The sequence below is a fragment of the Spodoptera frugiperda genome, chromosome 4 (genome assembly GCF_023101765.2).
Source record: "Spodoptera frugiperda isolate SF20-4 chromosome 4, AGI-APGP_CSIRO_Sfru_2.0, whole genome shotgun sequence".
Taxonomy (NCBI): domain Eukaryota; kingdom Metazoa; phylum Arthropoda; class Insecta; order Lepidoptera; family Noctuidae; genus Spodoptera; species Spodoptera frugiperda.
Window position 1 is genome coordinate 1349146 of NC_064215.1, and position 21034 is coordinate 1370179.

At 40.3% G+C, this 21034-nt stretch overlaps 1 protein-coding gene across 2 annotated transcripts in view; it reads right to left on the minus strand.

The window, feature by feature from the left end:
• Window positions 1–7734, minus strand: part of LOC118272444 (netrin-B-like) — a 131097-nt gene extending 123363 nt beyond the window's left edge. For both annotated transcript variants that reach the window (XM_035588963.2, XM_050693431.1), the window contains exon 1: window positions 6605–7734. In XM_035588963.2, the coding sequence (XP_035444856.2) occupies window positions 6605–7625 (1021 nt within the window). In that variant the 5' untranslated portion in view covers window positions 7626–7734. The remainder of the gene's footprint in view (window positions 1–6604) is intronic.
• Between the last annotated feature and the right edge of the window lie 13300 nt (window positions 7735–21034).

Genomic DNA, 21034 nt, shown 5'->3' on the forward strand with positions numbered 1-21034 from the left:
AATTCTGTGTGGTCTTGATTTTAGAGGTGTCGGGGTGAAAAAAAGATATTTCGATGAGGTTGCTCTGATCGTGATCACATCATAATTAGTACTTATCATTTATTTATGAGAATCAATTAACATTTATTGACACTCTACGTCGTAGTACGCCGTAGAGTCTACGGCGTAGCCAATTATGCCTATGATACGAGTAATCATAAATGCGTGATCCTAATTCTTCTTCTTCTTCTGTGATCATTTATAAATAGAGTACATTAAATATCCACCAAGTGATATTTCTATAGAACCTTATTTATAGAACCTAACACCAAGTACCTATATGTGTTTATGTGATTGAAATACAGTATTACTTATTTCTTTTATGTTTCAAAGGTAATCCTGTATCCTCATCCATACATGAGTCCTAGCAATCCATAAAAGGTTTAAGAAAAATACGATTTCAACGCATGTTAATAGTAAAAACGATAAATAAACCGCTTTATGAATAAAAACTTATAAGTACTCGTATCGCAGTCTTGTTTTATTGCAAGAAAAATTACAACATGTGTGCGATTTATGTAATGTTTGTTAGTTTATGTATGCTGAGATGCTGACAACCTGTGAATGTGGACTATTGACTAAGTACTGAACCACTTGGACTTGCTCTACAACTTGGAGATGGATATAGATATTGTGGAGTACGCATACTATATTCACCAAATTGATAGGTATGGTTGGACTGTGGTAATATTTAACTGTTTTTGCAATGACCTGCACAATACCAGCACCTACTAAAGATATTTGTTTCTAGAAATTGATAATTTTCACTCAGCAAAAAGTCACAAGAAGGTGTACATACACAAGGTGTATCTGAATGCACCGCTAACATTACTTGAAAAGTAATTGTTTGGCCAAAATACATTATTCTCTTTAACCATACCTCATAAGCAAAAATATGTATCAGGAAAATATAATAATAGAAACAACAAAAACACGAAAGTCATTACATTACAGAATAAAATAATTTCATCAGTAAATAGGATCGTATTCATCCGAAATGCTGTTTCTAAACAAACGGAGATACAAACGTTAGGGAACCAATTACGTTTATCGCTGACGCTAGTAACTCGCGCCAGTAGCTCGCGCCAGTAACTCGCGCCAGTAGCTCGGTTGAGGCGCTGCCAACTCGACTAGATAGGTCCGGATAAACAGTCGGCCGTAAATACTCGCTTATCGCTTAACTTTTTTACTACGTTTTGTTGACAAAATTAGCTGCCATGTATCTATCAGTTGTGGGGTCTGTGACATGGAGGATTCAATGAGCATTTGACTAAAAGAAATGGTTACTTTTAAAACAGTTGTCAGCCTTGTTGGGGCAAGCGCAAAAAGTGAAGTATCTGCTTCTAATCACCCATAAAGTACTTATTCAGTTCTGAGGTATTTACTGTACTAAATGAATTGAGTGAAAATTTAGTCTGGTTAAGAGCAATTACGATAAATATAACAGTCACATAACTAAGAAATATTCATGCACTATGAGTATTAATTTCTACAACTAATAAAACACTCGGAAACATAAAGGGAACAGCCACAGAGTGGGTTAATTCCAACCCGCATAAACCCTACCTTGACCGTCCACAATAACGACGGGAGATGGCATTGTTCCTCAAAAATATCCATTAGGCGTGTCGTAAAGGAAATAAGCCATTGGTAATCAAATACATGGTTTTTATCACTTCCTAAGGCTATAAAGCAAGCCGTAGCGACATATCTCGACAAATAACTTGATAATATCAATCACTGGAAATGATAGGGTTGCTGCGACCACTTCTTACTTTAATACAACCACTTACAATTCCAATAATTACTTCGAGTGCCGTATAAAGTTCGTATTAAGCTAAAACATGTCGATATGTCGCCAAATACTGATCAAGTAACTCGCATTCCTCGTTGAAAATTCCTTCGCTTGTGAATGGCGAAAAATAGTTAGCATTCCTGACTTTTATGTTGACCGTTCGAGCCTATGAACCCATTCGTCTAATATTCTGCCCTTATTGGCTCTTGGAAGTCTCGAGAGGGCCAAGATAGGCCTGGGAGGTCTGTATCGATCCTCCCGTCAAAATTGAGTGACTAATCGTCAGTGAGGCGGAAAGGGTAACTTCTTCACCATATCTCTCGGACCCTCGACTCGAGGCTCGAAGGAACCTTTTTTTGTATATGTCTAGTAAATCGACATACTTCAGTGCGAATTCCTGTTTATCTGTAGCTTTCCTTGTAAGTTATCAGGAGCAGAGAGCATTATGTGGTCAACACGTTTCGCTGTGAGATTGCGTGAGCAGACAACTCGTGCTGATTAGTATCGTAGGTACTATTTTTTAGTTAAGGATCTTTAAAAGTGTTTCGTAACTTGCAGAAAGTTTCGAGAACCTACCATTTTATTATAATGATGTTTACTTATACAAAACACCATGTGTAATTGGAAGTGCAAACGAGCAGATCACTCAACAAACAATAATAAATATGTTAGATTAAGATCTAATGCTGAAACCTGCAAATCACCCAAGTCCAAATTAATACGCCCCAAACATAATCTTCTAACTGAACAGTTAGTTAATAATGTATTAACGTTTAACAAGTTCCCAGCGCGGCAGCCCTGCGCGGGGTGTAAAGCAATAAACTAGAATACCGGGACAAACAACACGTTTAACACTAAACTAGCACAATAAAATAACATTATCTTGATGTCGATCGCGCGCCGTGGACCTCTGTGATTCATACACATTTTTGTATTTATTTGCCTTCATACTTCTTGAGGGAAAATGTCTGGTTTTAGCTGAGTTACAAAAGTAAGTATGTAAAATATCCTTAAATCGTATGAGGATAATCGAATTAATAGGTAATTCTTTAATTCCACAATTACATCAGTTTTTATTGTATAAGCCTGATGGTAAGCAATCGCCGCCGCTCATGGACACCCGAAACATCAGACGCGTTACAAGTGCCTTTTGGTGGTTAGGAATTGAAGGGTTGTTGGGGAATCGACGATTAGGAAAACACACAACGAAATAACGCAAGCTTTGTTTCACGCCAGTTTTCTGTGAGGCCGTGGTATCAATCCGATCGAGTCGCCGTCGGCGCTCCCACACTTGAATTATTATGAATTATTATTCCTTTAAATACAAAATCTGACTAACAATGGATTGTAAATAATTTTTTGTCTATGTTTAGTCTAACTAAATTTTAAGTACCGTAGTCTTACCGTTACACGACTACACAAAATTTCTGAATAACTAGTAACAAGAATTCATGAATTGTATCTAGTGAATGAACTCGTAAAAGTATTGCAAAAAATACCCGCGTACATTATAGTTTTATTGAATACATACTAGTTGTTGCCTATGTCGTGCGTCGTCATACGTATATAAAAACTCCGTTAATCCCCATTCCCGGAGGGATTTCAGGAACAAATATGTACACTACAAGTTACTGCCAAAAGTTTCTGAATTTAACGGAACGTATTTGTTGTCACACTCACCAAATTAAAGTGAAATATGTTTTTATATGTATAGATTATAGATTCTAAGACGTTGTATAGTTGGTTATCTTTATAGGATCACATATCTGTGGGTGCTTCTGAATGCTGCGCCCGCGCCGGTACTGTGTCGGCTACAAATGGCCTTTATTACACGGATCATAGTTTTTATTACTTCATTCTGATATTTTCGGAACTTGTTTTTGGCCCACTTTTCTTGCATTCACATAACATAACAACCATTTTTAGTAAAATCTAGTTGTGGTTTATGTTCGAGAGGAAATTTCTTATGGTCTTGTACGAAAAAAATGTTTGGACAAATCAATTAAAACAACTGTTAATTCTATTCTGAATTGTTTTTATGAATGGCCTGTTGACCATAAACAAATATTTGTAGCACTAAGTAGGTAAATTAAAGGGGTTTGAGTAACTTTGTATGGACTTGTGGCGTCATTTTTTTTTTTCAGCGGCCACCAATAATTTTCATGTTACTTTGTTCTGCTGTGTTCATTACACATATATGTTCAATTATTTTTGTCCTAACTTATATCGAAGCTGAGATATTTGAGTTTGAAGAATTTAAAAATGTAGTCTCTATAAATACTTCAATTACCGTCCTGTGTGAAAAAAATCTTAGTTATTGTATATTATTAGAAGATTGATATTAGTTATTGGCTTTACTGTTTCTCGACCTCTCGTCTATCAATGTGACGTTAGTATTGGGCCCTAGGAAATAATAAAAATACAGTATTATACCTTATTGCATTTATTACATGATTTTTAAAAACACATTTACATATTAACTTTCTTAGTCCATTTCGTTCTCAATGTCATGTCGAATAATGGTATCTAAAAATTGTGCCGGCGGAGTCAGATTATTTTGATATCTGCCCCATCCCATGTACCATATAATGGACATTATATGCGAACAGCAGCCTAAGGTCCGTTTTCCGATTATACATGAGCAATAGTGGCCCAATATTGCATCTAGCCCTTGTGCATCTTGCCCTTCCAGTGTTTCTACCAGAAAGTCGACCCATGAAATGTGTGACCAAAAAAAAAAAAAATTATGTAATATTTTAAATAGATTCATAGGTAGTCATACAGACCTTTGCCAAACAGGGGATGTACTATGCTAACTAGACACATAACGCTCTGTAATGTCTAGGTACGCATTTTTCGGGGGGGTTTGAACCCCAACCTCCCCCCCCCCTGGCTACGCCTATGGTCGTTATAATTATCCACAAGTCCACGAGAGATTAGAAGCGCGCCACACCAACGGCCCATAGATAAAGAGTGCAATAACATTTAATAACTTCTTCGATTTCAATGACCAATATAAAACCAAATATCTCAGTTCCGATATGGTTTAGAGAAATATGACCATAATAGCTTTTGATCGCTGTATTCTGTTCTTTCATAATATTTAAGTTTCATTACTGGCCGCTCAACTTCAAAACGACGCCAACTTTACCCAAACCCCTTTATTAGTTTAATATTGTGAAATCTGATATTTCCAATTAAAACCAACGAAATTAATTCAGTTACCAAATATTCCATAAGAATCCAAAAGACGATCTTCATAAAAAGCTAAATAAGTCGCGGCCATTAGTTCGAAAAGATAATAACACTGAAAAAATAAAAAGAAACAATCCTTGAGACATCTTTAAAAGTAGACTTGGTAAATTTATGATAATATGCGTTTGTGGACCACAAATCATAGAGGTGGGATGCGTGGGCGCACCTCTATTATCGCGGTACAGTTTGTTAGCTCTACATTGTGATACCAAACGGATGGGTAATTACGATATTACGAGGGGACGAAATACCCAAGATGAATGCCGGATACAATTGAAAGTTTTATACTTTGTGGTGATCTTTTTATTAGCTATTATGTTATTTTGAAACACTTTTAACAAAGAAAACTACATAATGAACACTAACATAATAAATATGACATGTCGCATCATCTCTCTCCTGTCCTATAATTATACGAAACAGTAACCAAAATCCCTACAGTTCAACACAGCATAGTTAGTATATTTCTACTAATCGATCCCATCCAATCATTTACTTCAGTCAACTACCTACTTATACTTTATCTTACGTTAAATTCCCACGCAAAAACAGTTACTGCATTCAATATAAAAGTTGCAAGTATTAAAAAAGATAATTCCATTCTTGATCTAATTTTCTAATATGGTATTCTCGTAAAGACGGCCCATCAATCGATGATGGATGCGAGCCGCGCTTGCACCATGCTCAGCGTAAAAATTTATAACTCATAAATGTTAATTAACAGACAGCCATGGCATGCAATAAATCAATTAATTTAACCAGCAGTTACGTCGGCAGGGAACGGGTTAAATATCCGAGATATTTAAGATTAACTGCTGTTTGTAGAAATGTATAATTTGTGGCATGTTCCCGTCAAGGCATTGTCGTGTCGCGGCGGAAATTGGGGAAATTTTGCTCAGGTATATCCAAATTATAATTTTATTACATTTCTATATAATATTTTATTTTATTTTAGGGCATCAAAAAACCACCTAATTAATTTGTATTATTTTACAAAATGTGCAATATTTTCAGTTTAAACTTATGTGGGTGCATTTACCTGTGTTGTGTAGGCGAGAAATAATCTAGCCACCGCAGCTGTAGCAAATTATTACGAGAAATACGTTAGCTTTAAAAGCAAGGAATTCATTTAAATGAAACGAATCATTTTATGACTGGCACATAATATTATTTACCTGATTTAGTTTTGCAATCACCTACGTGTAGTTATATTGAAGTACTTTTATTTCAAAAGGTCAATGCAGAGATCAAAAACACGTTTACGACTTTTTTCTTGCGGTTCGTAGAGTTTAATGATCGATCTGTAATTATTGCGGGGTAATTACGGAAATAACTCTGATTGGACACTCGTAAAACAAACAGAGAGCAACAAAAAACAAGCAAATCATCTAATTGTTCAAAACAAGAATTTGAATGATAAAACTCTGGTCAATTACGATGACTTCATAAAATTGGCGTGACTACTAAAAATAAAAATGTACAGCAAGCAAACAAGACTACAGATGATATTCTGACCTTTGCATTCGTTGGCATCCCGTGCGGTGGCGCGCCCCCAGGGTCTGTCGAAGTGGAAAGGCTTGCAGCGCTCGCAGTCGCGGCCCGCCGTGTTGTGCTTGCAGTCGCAGGTCAGCTGCTGCACTCCTCCGGCAGCTGCAGCGTCCGCGCCTTTCATTGGGATACATCGCGAAGCGTGCCCGTTGCACTTGCAGCGACCGCCGACCGCAAAGTCCGACACCGCGTAATGTTGGCTGCCCGGAGCTGCCTGCTTCTTGTTATCGATTTCATCTCCTTCGTTAACCATGTGCAAACGGTTGAATACTACTCTAACATCAGTAGCAGTGACCCAGTCCTGAAGTACTGGTGAGATGTCGAAGTTAGCAGCACTCGGGCGTCCCTCCAGAGTGCTAAACGCCAGCCTTGCTCCTCCAGAGCTCTCCCCAGTCAATCGATGACTATCGGAGCATCTCGCTTCCTGCTCATTGGCAGCAGTAACGGTAGCTTTATTAGGCCTACCGTACACGCGCCTGCATTGGCTGGAGTAAAACTGGAAGGGCTGCCAGGTAACGCCATTATCCGCACTCTTGTAGATAGCTACAGAGTCAGGTCGAGCGGCTTTCGGACAGAACTGTAGACTCACATAAGTCAACTCATATTTCTTGCCGAGAGATAAGGTAAGAGATACGTTGTCAGGGGGTGAGTCGTAAGAGGTCGGAGGTATAGGAGCAGATCTCCAACAAGTGACGTCGTGAGGGTTGTTCAAATCGGTGAGGTGGGTCGGCGGGTGGCGGCGGTCGGATCTGGCAGCGTCACACACTCTGCACGAGTTCTCGGGAGGCTGGTCCCCGGGGGGGTCACACAGGCGCTCGGGGCCTCGTCTTCCGCAGATGGAAGAAGCAACAACAGGAGCTCCAAAAGCAGCATTGACGAAGTCAGGGATACAGCGACGCGGACGGCCATCCTCCATGCAGGGGTCGGACGGGGTAGCGGCTAGCGCGAGGGCCGCGGTGGCTAGGAGGGCCACGGCGCGGGCGGGCATGCTCACTCACTGTCACTGCACTCGCGTAAAGTTTCCGAGGGAGGGCGTCACGAGCGGCACGTACACGCCGGTCGACTGCCGCCGGCGGACTGAAGGGGCGCGCCGCGCGGAGCTTTGAGAGCTTTGCTGGTGTCCGCGCGCAATACGCGACCCGCGCCCGCTGCCCGCCACCGCGCGCAGTGAAAGTTTACTATTTTTAATATCGTGTGTGATTTGATTAGATAGTAGATACGTATAAATTACCTCTGTTGTACAAACGACATCAACGAGCCGCTCTTTGACGGCGACAGCTAAGTGCTCTCTTCCGTGATTGGAGTCTTGTTAACTGTAATCATTCATGCCATTTAGAAGATCGTTGTTCGATTAACAACTCTTTGAATTATAATATTGAAGATTGATGTTTGCTATTTTTTTGAAGCGTGTTACATGAACAACACTGGCGATAGATCCACGTGTGTAGGGTCGCACAATAGGGACGTGGTCTCTGGCCAGACGCCTTTATCCGCCGTGTGTAAGAATGCGCCCCTCCAGCCTCCGCACCCATCTCGCTGTACCTGAGACTAATTCACAAAGTCGCTCACTCGCGTACCCCCTGGCTGAGCTGATGGAGGTCCCTATAGAAATCGGTTGTTGTGAGTCGTCGTGTGATGCGGTCTGACTTTATTATGTTTGTTTATTGAGTTAGCTTGTTTTGTTGGCACGCTGCTAATTTGTGCTGGCTTACAGTTTTATTATTATTTTGAATTCGGTTTAGAGTGAATAGAGAGAGAAAGAGGGCAAATGAAATACTATTTGGTCCTCCTTTAACTTGTTTTAAAGATTATCACGAAATAACATATAGCTTTATAGCCGATCGCTCAAGACTGCATCATACAGGTTTAATGAGCACTGCCCGATATAACATGAGACTTCCGGAGCTCTACATTATATTAATAAAAGCCTGCATGTACCAGTGGTACAGTGGTACAGTGGTACAGTGGTGAATGTGGAAAGTTTCCGACGCATCACAATGTAGGCTACACCACACGCCCCGGGCACTACACTCGGGATTCACTTTCAACTGAAAGCCTTTCATAAGCAATCAGAGTACGCCCACATTGAGACTCTGAAAGTAAATAACTTATCGATGGATCGACAAAAAATAACTTTAAAGGTCAAAAGTTAAACTTAATTTCAATTAGACCACAGAGGCGACCACTTTTAACATCACTGTTTTAATAATATTATTTTAAAGTCTATCTTTACAAGAAAATTTTAAGTTTGGGGATAATACTCGCTTGGGTTTCAAGACCCTTTTTCTCGGGAATGCGTCAAGGAACATTCCGCATATTTAACAAAAATAACAATAGCGTAGCTTCCTGTTAACCTTGAAAGGAACTTGAACAAAATTGGTTTAAAAAGGGTTGTTCGAACCACAAATATTTTCCTACATATTAAACCTTACTACCTTATCCCATAGATAAAATTGAAGCAAGTTACTACAAGTAGCGTCATTCATTACATTAATATCACGATAACATTATTCCCAATTTACGTCCAACCTGGACGATTTTTTTTTTTATTAAATTGAAGTAGCATAATAATATACTATTAATAAAGTTGCTTACTAGAACATTTGAGCACAGCGCGCAAAACCAATAAAGTCTGCGAGTACCTTACGTAAGCAGATATTATAATTTCCTCGCATCACTCATGTGCAAATGAAGTTCATCAATCACCGCGTTAATTATCCGCTGGCATGTTGTTAATTAACTAATTAAATACCTTTCACATTTCATTGTGCGATTTGTTTGTATTTTAAATACTTAGCTACATATATTAATCTGTTTCGTGTCTACAAGGTTGAAAAGCCGCTGGCAAACTGCCCGCTTTTTACATTCGGCGAGTTAAACTCGTAGACACATTTTTTTCCGTATTTGTGCACTTATTTTTAGACAGTTTTGTTTCTAAACTACAACTCTTATCTGGAAGTGGTTTAATTTTGCTTTTCAACAACATTTCAATAAATATAATACAAAAATACCAAATTAATAATTAATTAGCATATTTACACATTGCACTTACCTACATAGTATTATTAGATAACCTACATTTAAACAATTGACATATAATTATGTACATTTGTGCGTCTGTCTGTCATCTGTCACTGTGTCCCAAACTGAGCACATTACTATACGCTTGGCTTCAAGGGGATCTCTGATCCTTTCACATTATTCTACTTAAGCCCTTCCCGAGTTTATTGGCAGGGCTCCATCACAACCTCTTTATATTATTCCTATTGACAGGTATGAAATTATCATAATGTTTTGAAAGCACATAACATTAGGTCCGTTTATAATTAGATCAAAAACAGATCACATACTTAGTAAAATAGATTTTATGATTTATTTACCTATCTATTCTCTAAACAACTAGGTACCTAAAAAATATCAAACAATTGTTGTGTTGCAATCCGTCAGTACATAACTTCAGTTGACAGCACACTAAAGCGCGGTGCAGTCGTCAAGTGCGCGCTGTTTCGCTCGATATGCACCCAACGACCCGATCGCTACAATTGCCACCGACCGCTCTGCTAAACTCGTACATCACCGACTAAACATTCAATAGCATTCACATCAACAGATACAACATACGGTACGTTTAGTTTAAAGTGCAAAACATTTATTTATTTTTCGAAAGAATTTCGAAGCTGAAAATATTAATAAAACTTTGTCTGATCCGAGAATTTAAATTCCAATTTCACCACCACTTTACTAACAGACAGTCTAAAAAATGCTCATAAAATACGTGCCGCAATCCAAAAAGCATCACAAAAAACCAAGTGTAGTAATATATTCTCATATTCATATTCATCTCTCGCGGAGCGCAGCCTCCGCTGCAATGTTTCCGAGCACTCGTCTAATTACAAAAAGTCCTTTAAGTTTCGTTTAAAATGGCGGCCGTGCATAATTTCATTACGCTGCACTTGACTGCCGGACGCCGGACCCCGGACCCGGGAATGTTCAGATGACGTAGTTACGTTATCTTCCCGGCCAGTGCACGCTAATTACTCACTTCCGGTACTTCCGGACACCCCTCCATCCCTTTATGGGCTTCATATTTAACGGCAGCGAGATTTGCGCAATTTATAGTGTTTTCCGTGGAACAAGTTTTTGTTTTATGTGGCTGAAAAAGTTAGTCTGACTAGCTCCCGTATTTATGAGCGAGGGGGGAGGTTCTAGTGGTCGTATTCATTGGGAGTTAAGCCTTCGATGCTACATCTCTGATTTCACGAGACTTTTGGTGTCTTTTACGCGTTTGAAGACTTGTTACTTTTAGCGGAGATGATATGATTCTCTATAAATACAGCAAAACTAATCTTCAGATGAGCGACAACAAAATTACACGGCCCCCAGTCCCCGGCAGCTCCGCTATTCCTGATCTAGGTAGCGGATCAGGTAACGGCGGAGCAGGGGGTGCTAAGAATCCCCGGCAGAGAAAGCGCTACCACCCCCGACGAACTTTGGCCCTGGCAACGCACAACATCCGCACACTGCGGACTGATGAGAAGATTGTCGAGCTGGAGGAAGAATTGAGCAAAATGCGGTGGGACATCTTGGGACTATCTGAAATCCGAAGAGAGGGTCAGGATACGATAATCCTAGATTCCGGCAACTTGCTCTTCTTCCGGGAAGGAGACCGTAAATCCCAGGGTGGTGTCGGATTTCTCGTCCGCAAGTCTCTCGTCAACAACGTGTGTGAGGTCGACAGTGTGTCGAACAGGGTAGCGTACCTTATACTCAGAATATCTAACCGGTATTCGCTGAAGGTCATACAGGTATATGCGCCGACCTCGACACATTGTGACGACGAAGTAGAGGCTCTGTATGAGGAAATTTCAAAAGCCATACACTCCTCCGAAACACACTTCACCGTTGTGATGGGGGATTTCAATGCAAAGGTGGGCACACGGAATAGCGATGAGTTGAGAATAGGGCCATTTGGATATGGGCAGCGAAACCATCGGGGCCAGCGGCTGGTCGACTTTATGGAGAGGGAGAGACTCTATTTGATGAACTCCTTCTTCCAGAAGCGACCGGCCAAGAAGTGGACATGGATAAGCCCTGATGGTTCTACCAAAAATGAGATCGACTTCATCATGGCGACCGAAAGACGTATATTCAGTGATGTCTCTGTGATAGCGAAGGTGAAAACCGGTAGCGATCACCGTATTGTCAGGGGCACACTGAACATCAATGTAAAACTAGAGCGGTCACGCCTGGTGAAGTCCACGCTCCGCCCTGGACGTGCCCAGATCCAAAACCCCGAGCAGTTCCAACTCCAACTGCAAAATCGCTTCCAGTGTCTAGCTGATTGTGGAAACGTGGACGAGATAAATAATGGGTTGGTGGAAACTGTCCGAGCAGTGGGGTCAGACTTCTTCAAGACCCCCGCCGAAACAGGCCCCAAAAGCTCTCCGACGGAACCTTAAAACTTCTTAAGGATCGTAGCGAGATGAGGCTGCAGTCTTCAGACGATATGTCTGAATACGGCAAGCTCAATAGACGAATCTCGAAATACATGCGACGTGACCTGCGGGCCTATAACGCCGCAAGAGTCAGAGACTTAATTGAGCGAAACAAGGGCTCAAAAGTCTTCGCAAAGAATTCGTCTGTTGGGCAAAGCCAAATGACGAGGCTGAAGACCGAGGATGGCAGCGTCATCTCGTCGAAGTCCGAGATCCTCGGAGAGCTCGAGAGGTTTTACGGACAGTTATACACCTCAACACGGCAACCCATCGTCGGTACAGCTCGGGACCCAAGAGCTAAACTGACGCGGCACTACACTGAGGATATCCCAGACATCAGCCTGTACGAGATTAGGATGGCTCTCAAACAGCTTAAAAACAACAAGGCGCCGGGCGATGACGGAATCACGTCGGAACTTCTGCGAGCGGGTGGAAAACCGATACTTTTAGTCCTCCAGAAGCTATTCAATTCCGTCATACTCGAGGGAACCACGCCGGTAGCATGGCAACGGAGTGTGGTGGTTCTGTTCTTTAAAAAAGGCGACAACTGTCTGCTAAAGAACTACAGACCTATCTCACTTCTGAGCCATGTGTATAAGCTGTTTTCGAGGGTCATCACGAACCGTCTCGAACGCAGGCTTGATGACTTCCAGCCTCCCGAACAAGCCGGATTCCGAAAAGGTTTCAGTACCATAGACCACATTCATACGCTGCGGCAGATTATACAGAAGACCGAGGAGTATAACTTGCCACTATGCTTGGCGTTTGTGGACTATGAGAAAGCCTTCGATTCAATCGAAACCTGGGCGGTGCTGCAGTCTCTCCAGCGGTGCCACATCGACTATAGATACATCGAGGTTTTGAAGTGTTTGTATAACAACGCCACCATGCGCATCCGACTCCAGGAAGAGACTACGAGGCCAATCCAGTTGCGGAAGGGCGTGAGACAGGGAGACGTTATATCTCCGAAACTGTTCACGAACGCACTGGAGGACGTTTTTAAGCTCTTGGACTGGAGCGGACGCGGCATCAACATTAATGGCGAATACATCACTCATCTCCGTTTCGCCGATGACATAGTCGTAATGGCAGAGTCGCTGGAAGAGCTGAACACCATGCTCAGCGACCTCAATACCGTTTCCCAACAGGTGGGCCTTAAAATGAACATGGACAAGACGAAAATCATGTCAAATGTCCATGTTGCACCTATACCGGTTGTCGTTGGGAACGATATACTCGAAGTTGTAGACCACTACACATACCTGGGTCAGATCATCCAGCTAGGTAGGTCCAACTTCGAGAAAGAGGTCGCTCGAAGAATCCAACTCGGATGGGCAGCATTTGGGAAGTTGCATGAAGTCTTCTCGTCAAAAATCCCGCAGTGTCTGAAGACCAGGATGTACAACCAGTGTGTGTTGCCAGTGATGACGTACGGTACCGAGACATGGTCCCTAACTGCTGGCCTTTTAGAAAGGCTCAGAGTCGCCCAGCGCGCGATGGAGAGAGCTATGCTCGGAGTATCTTTGCGCGACAAAATCCGAAATATGGAAATTCGCCAAAGAACAAGAGTTACAGACATAGCTCTCAAAATATGCAGGCTGAAGTGGCAATGGGCAGGCCACGTCGCTCGGAGGACTGATGGCCGCTGGGCCAGGAAGGTGACTGAGTGGCGACCGCGGACCGGAAGACGCAGCGTGGGCAGACCTCCCACTAGGTGGACCGACGACATCGTCAGTGTGGCGGGGAGCCAGTGGATGCAGGTGGCGCTTTGTCGTTCTACGTGGAGGACCAAGGGGGAGGCCTTTGTTCAGCAGTGGACGTCTCTCGGCTGATGATGATGATGATGATGAATCTTCAGATTGTTTTATTATTTTTATTTATTTTCACCCATGATTATCTGACTGCCGATCACTGATCATTATAAACCGAAAAGTTTTATTACACTTTTCTCTTGAAACAAATCTCAGCCTTGAAGCTAAAATAACTTAATCGCACACAAAAATAAAATCTCTAAAATTATTCCAGTGTTCCAGAAAAATCAAGCCAACCTACAAAACCAGGCCATTAGATGCATTCAAATAGCCAGGCTTTGTAATGGCGACCTATTTCTGACTAGACACCTATTTCAAAAGGTGCATTAAGATTATAAGTTAAGTGTATCCCGTGGTGTATGATTACGCAAATGTTACGCGTGATGTGGCTCGAACAATGCAACAAAGTGCAATTGTATGAATGCCTCAAGATTGTATCGAGATGTGAGCAGCGAACACCACTCCTAGCTGCGTTGTGCTGAGTAGCGGGATCATAATACATCAATATTATAGGGCTTTCAAACTAAATGTTAATGTTTAACGTGTGAAAGTTTAAAGTATCGTTTCGTTCTAGTTCTTCCAAAAAATGGTCCATTTTAAATAAATCTTGTAACAATAGGTTTCTAATGCTCCATTAACGGGGCTTTATTTGGTTTTATATTTAACATATACAAAAAAGAACTACATATATGTATGTTGGTAATACAGGTCTATGATTATTTCTTTGGCCTTCTTAAGTGTACTTTCGCAGAACACTATAAAATACATTCGTGCAATGATGTAATTAGTCAGTACGGAATAACATAGCCTACGTAGTACTTAGTTCGCCCAACATCGTGTAAGTATCCTCTAAAGGCTGCCTTAAAAACTCCGCTTAGCAAGTGTAATAACATAACTGGCAGTACGAACTTGTATGCGATGCGATCTGACGGATAGTCGCACAAAAAGTCGCGGCCCAATGGCGACTAATCGCAGCCATTATCCGTGTATGGACTACTGCGGCGTAGAGTAGTGTGAGACAGATGGTTGGAGATTAAATTCATTTTATTTTTTTCCTGACACTTGAGGTGGATTTAATTCTAAGAAACATGAAAACTCTTATAAAACATGATAATAAGTTTTCCCGATTGAAAAGAAAAATAGTCCTACCAAGAGCTTTATAAAAACATCTGATGCAGTAAGCAGTGTAGCTGGCTAACGCAATGAAAAAGAGTTATATTAGCATTGACGATACAAAATGGTCATACTCCTGTTGTCTCTACTACAGCACTACTCTATACAAACCGCAGGACATTTACGGGCGCGGGCGAGCCGACACAAAAACGGAACGGCAGTCGCTGCCTGCTTAGCGGACAATTACTTATCGACGCCGGGGACATGTCAGTCTTGTTGCCCAGCCTTATTCTGGAGGCATTGCCATATTGTCGCTACATGCTCGCAAACATGCCAAAGAACTTTGTTTTTTTACGACAAGACAACTATGAAACCATAGTTTGGAAATGTTGTCCCATTTTCTTACGCCATAGGTTGGTATTATTTTGGATCTGATTGGATTGGTGGAACCTTGGCATTTTTGGTCAAGCCTATGAAATCCATCGGTGTGTAGATTCCTGATAAGCGAAACCCATTCCAGTCGTGTTAACAGCGCTCACAACATAAATCTTCGGCCACATACCGACTGTTTTATCTGCGAAACCCCACACTTATCGATTTGACGGTTCAGAAAAAATATGAACAGCCTATCGAAGCCTGCATTGTACTTCGCATCGTTGACATTCTTCCACGATGTGTTCAGCAACTCTTTTTAATTGTAATTTATTGGAGGACCACTCAAGAATGCCATTAGTTGGCAAAGTTGGAAGGTTCCTTGAAAAAATAGTCATATCGTCGTAGGAATGGAACGAACGAGGTGCAAACTTGAAACGTACACCATCATAGTACATGCTTGTATTACTCACTGTCACTGTGTCACACTGCATTATGTCTCATAGGTTGCTTGATGAATATGTTTTTTTCTTCCTTCCTTTCTTTCAAACCATCAAATGACTTTTCCAATAACTTTAACAAAAGGTATACAGTTAATGCCTACCTTCTAATTATTTCCAGAATAAGAATGGTCCCGGTATTGTCCCGGCGGTACTAGCACGCCACTCATGCGAGGCGGGTGCGCAGGCGCTCGGCCGCTCGCAGGGATCGTGGGTAAAAAGAAGCTATGCGGAAGATATGCGCCCGCGCCACGTCATGACGTCACATATGACCGCGCCGCACACTACCGCACCGGTGTGGACGCGTGCTCACATCCATCATAGGTGGAGTGGAGCTACTACTGGATAATTATGGACTATGGATAATGAAGATCATTAAATAAGGAGACATTTGTAGACTATAAAAAATCTATCGCATTAAGGATGAATAATTTCAAAATTAACATTCATCATAAAATAACCCCGAAACACAATATATATTATATCGAATATTTATTTTTATTTAAGTAACATTTCTTACTATTACCACATAATTTCTTATACCATAAATTCACAAAACAAAAACAAAACTTAGTTCAAAGGCTTACAAAAATATAGATTCTAATCCATAAGAAAATTATATAGAAATGGAGATAATAAACTTTTCACGGCACAAGACACATAGTGAAACTTGTGCCTTTTTCAAACAACAAGTCATTGATACCGCATCCTCCAGTCTTCTACAATCCACGTATATTTCCAAGGAATATTAATACAGGTAAGCAGATCCAACGCTAGTATAGAGCCTGTACTAGTATAGTACAAGGCGCAGGCGCATTCAATAACTTCATGTTATGATAATCCTTGTTATTGCTTCCTTTTTACAGCTGTTGTTAAACAAGCCATTCTAGGATACCTGGGATTGTGTCCTACGGTTGTTAAGTAGTGTCGTACATAGAAACTTGTTCCTTGGATTAGAGGAAGTGTGTTTTAATAGGTCTTAAGTACGTATGCTTGGTACTATACGGACTGTATGACCACGAACTGCTAAGTTGTATAATGGATAATGACTAAATTAGGAGCACCCTCAAAAGAATAAACGCGAAAAGAATAAATGCCTAAACTGTGGACATTTGCATTCCATCATCTTTGCTTAACCTAATCAAGACATGCGTTGTTCCATGTGTTTTAGTGTGGGAGAGCCATGCTTCGGCACGAATGGAGCGGCTTGACCGGAGTGATACCACGGCCTCACAGAAAACCAACGTGAAACAACTTTGCTTGGGTTGTGTAAATAAGGTTACCCAATTACCCCCCTTCCCAATACTCGATTCCTCAACAACCCTCCAATTCCTAAACCCCAAAAGGCCGGCAATGCACTTGTAACGCCTCTGGTATTTCGGGTGTACATAGGCGGCGGCGATTGCTTACCATCGGGTGATCCGTATGCTCGTTTACCGCTTTATACCATAAAAAATTAAAAGTGTAATTTCAATAAAGCAGATCGACTAATTAATATTATATTTGCCGATTAAGTAACACCTTTGATGAAATATGAACACCTTTGAATACCTATCTCGCTACCAACACTACGAGGTGATGTGTTTGCGTGATGCTGATTAACATCATTAAGATCTAGTAGATACAGGTGTAACAGAAACCTACGATGCAATCAGAATTACCTATTTTATCATAATGATCATAAATAATGTTTTATTAAAGACTAAAATGGTTTGACAATCTGATGTTGTTCTGAGATGAAAGTTTGTGAGTGTATGGCGTGGGCTAGCCTATTAGGGTTATTGTTTTAGAAAATTGTGTTTATAGCCTGTGTGACCTTGTCCACTATACAATGACTGTAGAAAATCAATACAATTACTTATTTACATTACTTATATTATTAAATCATTAATACAGATAACCATATTGTCATATACCGAGACAGACACACACAATTCCAGACTCCGTGCTATTACTGAGAAATTTTCAAAAAGCTCAGTATTACTTTGCCCGACCCGAGAATCGAACCCGAGACCCGGCCCGGCAGTCGCATTTGCGACCATGCATGCCACCAACGAGCAGTGTAGGGAAACACTAAGACAATAATATTTTATTAATCATAATATTATAAACGGATTTTTTCAGAAGTACAAACCTAGTAGATATTGACTACAATCCTAATGCAGAAATATATAAATGTGGACAAGTCTGTCACGCACTCAGTTACAATCAGAAGGTAATTCAAGCATACCCTAGACTAAAACAGAAATATACGCAGAAGTATCACTTCGTATTTTGTTTCAAAGGATTTGTTCCACAATGCCTGGATAGCCGCTGTGTATCAGATAACTTTGAATTAAGAACGTAATTTGTATGCACTATCTGTCACATAAGTTTATTGGACACTTATATGAAATTGGTGAAACAAGCGCTAAAACTCATTAAAAGTAATAACTTTAAAACAGGTAAATAACACAATTTAGGACTGACTAGACTCTATTTTGTGTTTGCAATTATCTACGAATACGGCCACTCCGACTATAATTATGACAACGGTTATAATTACGGCTAGCACTACAGCTACGAAATCCATGGCTTCTTCAGAAACTTAATTTTCTTACCTGCGTACCTAAATAACTTGGCAAGGTGCTATCGACAAGACGACAACAGGGAAAGGCGATAATCAAAAAAAAAAATAACTGGGCAGTAGAAATGGTACTTCTGCACCTTCCTGGCTCACTGACTAACGGTACAAGATGAATGTCTGAAACTGCGGCTGCAACTATTTGATATCATTGTTCTCTTGATTGGAGAGAGAAGTTGCATCGATGGCGTAGTGCTGTCTCGCTCTATCAGATGCAGTTCATGTTGATATTTCATCGCTCTGATCTTGCAATCGATATTTTGGTGGAAAGTTTAAGATACAAATCTACCGTAATTATAATGAATTCTCTTCCTTTCACATAGGCCGATATCCTTTCAGATACATAGTAAAGCAACATATTAACATTAACCTTATATTCTGAACCCCCAAAATGCCGGCAACGCACTTGTAACGCCTCTGATGTTTCGGGTGTCCATGGGCTGCGATGATTGCTTACCATTAAGTGATCCGTCTGCTCGTTTACCGGCTTATACCATAAAATGAGACACGATACAATCCTTGTAGAGATTGACAATAATGTATCTATGTCACATCTAGTTTCCGTTAGTTATCATCACATTCATGTATAAACGATACTCTTAAGATACTAATTACATATCCAGATATGTAATATTTAATTTGTATTTCTGTCCATAATGGAAATCCATATCCTCTTAGTGTATCAAACATTGTCATATTGTAGTATCAATCTCCAAATCTTAAAAAACACATCATTGACGCGTTGATCACGTCTCGGAAACACATAATTGGCTATTAGCAGCTGTGGTTGCGCTGGCGCAGTGCCAAGCTGGAACCAATCAGGTGCGCGACCGAAATACAGCGCCTGCGCCGTGTGAGAAACACGGCAATTTCCTGACTGACTGAGAGACTCCTGAAACTTGAAGAAACTACTATAACGTGAATGTAGACATTGTAAACATTTTGAACATTGCACCCGATACGAATTTTTCGTTACGGTGTATATTGAAAGCTAAAAAAATCGTTTTCCTATTTAATTTCAAGTTAAAAACTATATATAAAACTATACTAGTGGTCGCCTAGTGGTCGAAATTCGACCATATACGATTTAATTTACAATACCACTTAACATACGTTCAAGGATAATTTTTATTTAACTCAAACTCAAACAAACTCTTTTATAAAACTCTATTCATATGAGACGTCAGAATATCATCGCAATGTCTATTGATTTGACGTTTTGTCAAATACGATCAGATACTATTATGCATGTGTGTGTAATGTTTTATTTATTGATTTAATGTACTTTATAAGCATTATTTTTGAAAAATATTAGCGTTCTCCACTTCTCCTACACATAAACTATAAATGTACCAAATTTTATGCTCCTACGTCCGCGCAATTTTCGTAAAAAGCGGTCCAAAGTTTTTGCATCACGTATTAATATATAGATTGTTATCCTGTGACCTGAAATTATGAGCCTAAATAATTAATTCCATAATTAAAATGAATGTTATGTATTGAAATATGGCCTTTTCAATAACCCGCAATTTAATTTAACTTTCTTTACGCACAAATAATTTGAAGTACAGTCAAGAAAACAAATGTAGAGCCATCAAGTGAAGCACATCAACTCAACGATCACTGATTTGACGTCTGTACCGGCTGTATTGACGGGCCAACTTACTATTACACACCCAAACATACTCTTCAATTAAAATTGATCTTTATTCGATTGTAATAGGGTTTTGTATAGAGTTTTGTAGTGTTGTGTGTATGTTTGTGTGTCTGTCTGTCGGCGCTTTGAACGTCCAATGATATACCAATACTTAAGATGTAGAGGGTCTCATTAACTTTGTAGGTGTTTGTGATGGGAGGCGATATAACTAAGTGCTGAACTGATCGTTGCCGTAATGTGTACGTGGGTTCCAGTATTTATACCTTGCACTATGTATGGGCAACACATTAAATAAAGCTAAGGACATGGTGTTGAATGGTGGTTATAAAGTAATAAATCAAACTCTTAATATATTGTAATGGTCGCCATATTTGATAATGTTGGGGCATTAAAACTGTCCTACGAGTAACGGGTAATTAATAACAAGAGTCGCGTACTCGTACGGTACTGAACACTGACCTACATTTTTTAAGTTTTAAGTTAAACTGTAGTTTTTTTTTATTAGGTCTTATAATATACTGTACTCTACATGTACTGTAATCTTAGCTATGATGATAGTATAATGTTATCTCTCCGAATTTTTTTTTTTTTTTTGATAATTTTTTGCCCTACACTAGGATTTTCTCCTGTATCGTGTATGCGTTTACAAACATACAAGTTCACATACACATGACACCCAGACACGCTACGCGACAGCCGGCTGCCCAGCCACCGCACCAACCGTGCAATCCAGTACATTGAACATCAAAAAACAATAAATATGTAAAAAAAAGACAGGAACAAACGAAGTTATGAGGAAATCGATAAAATGTAGAAATTATCACTT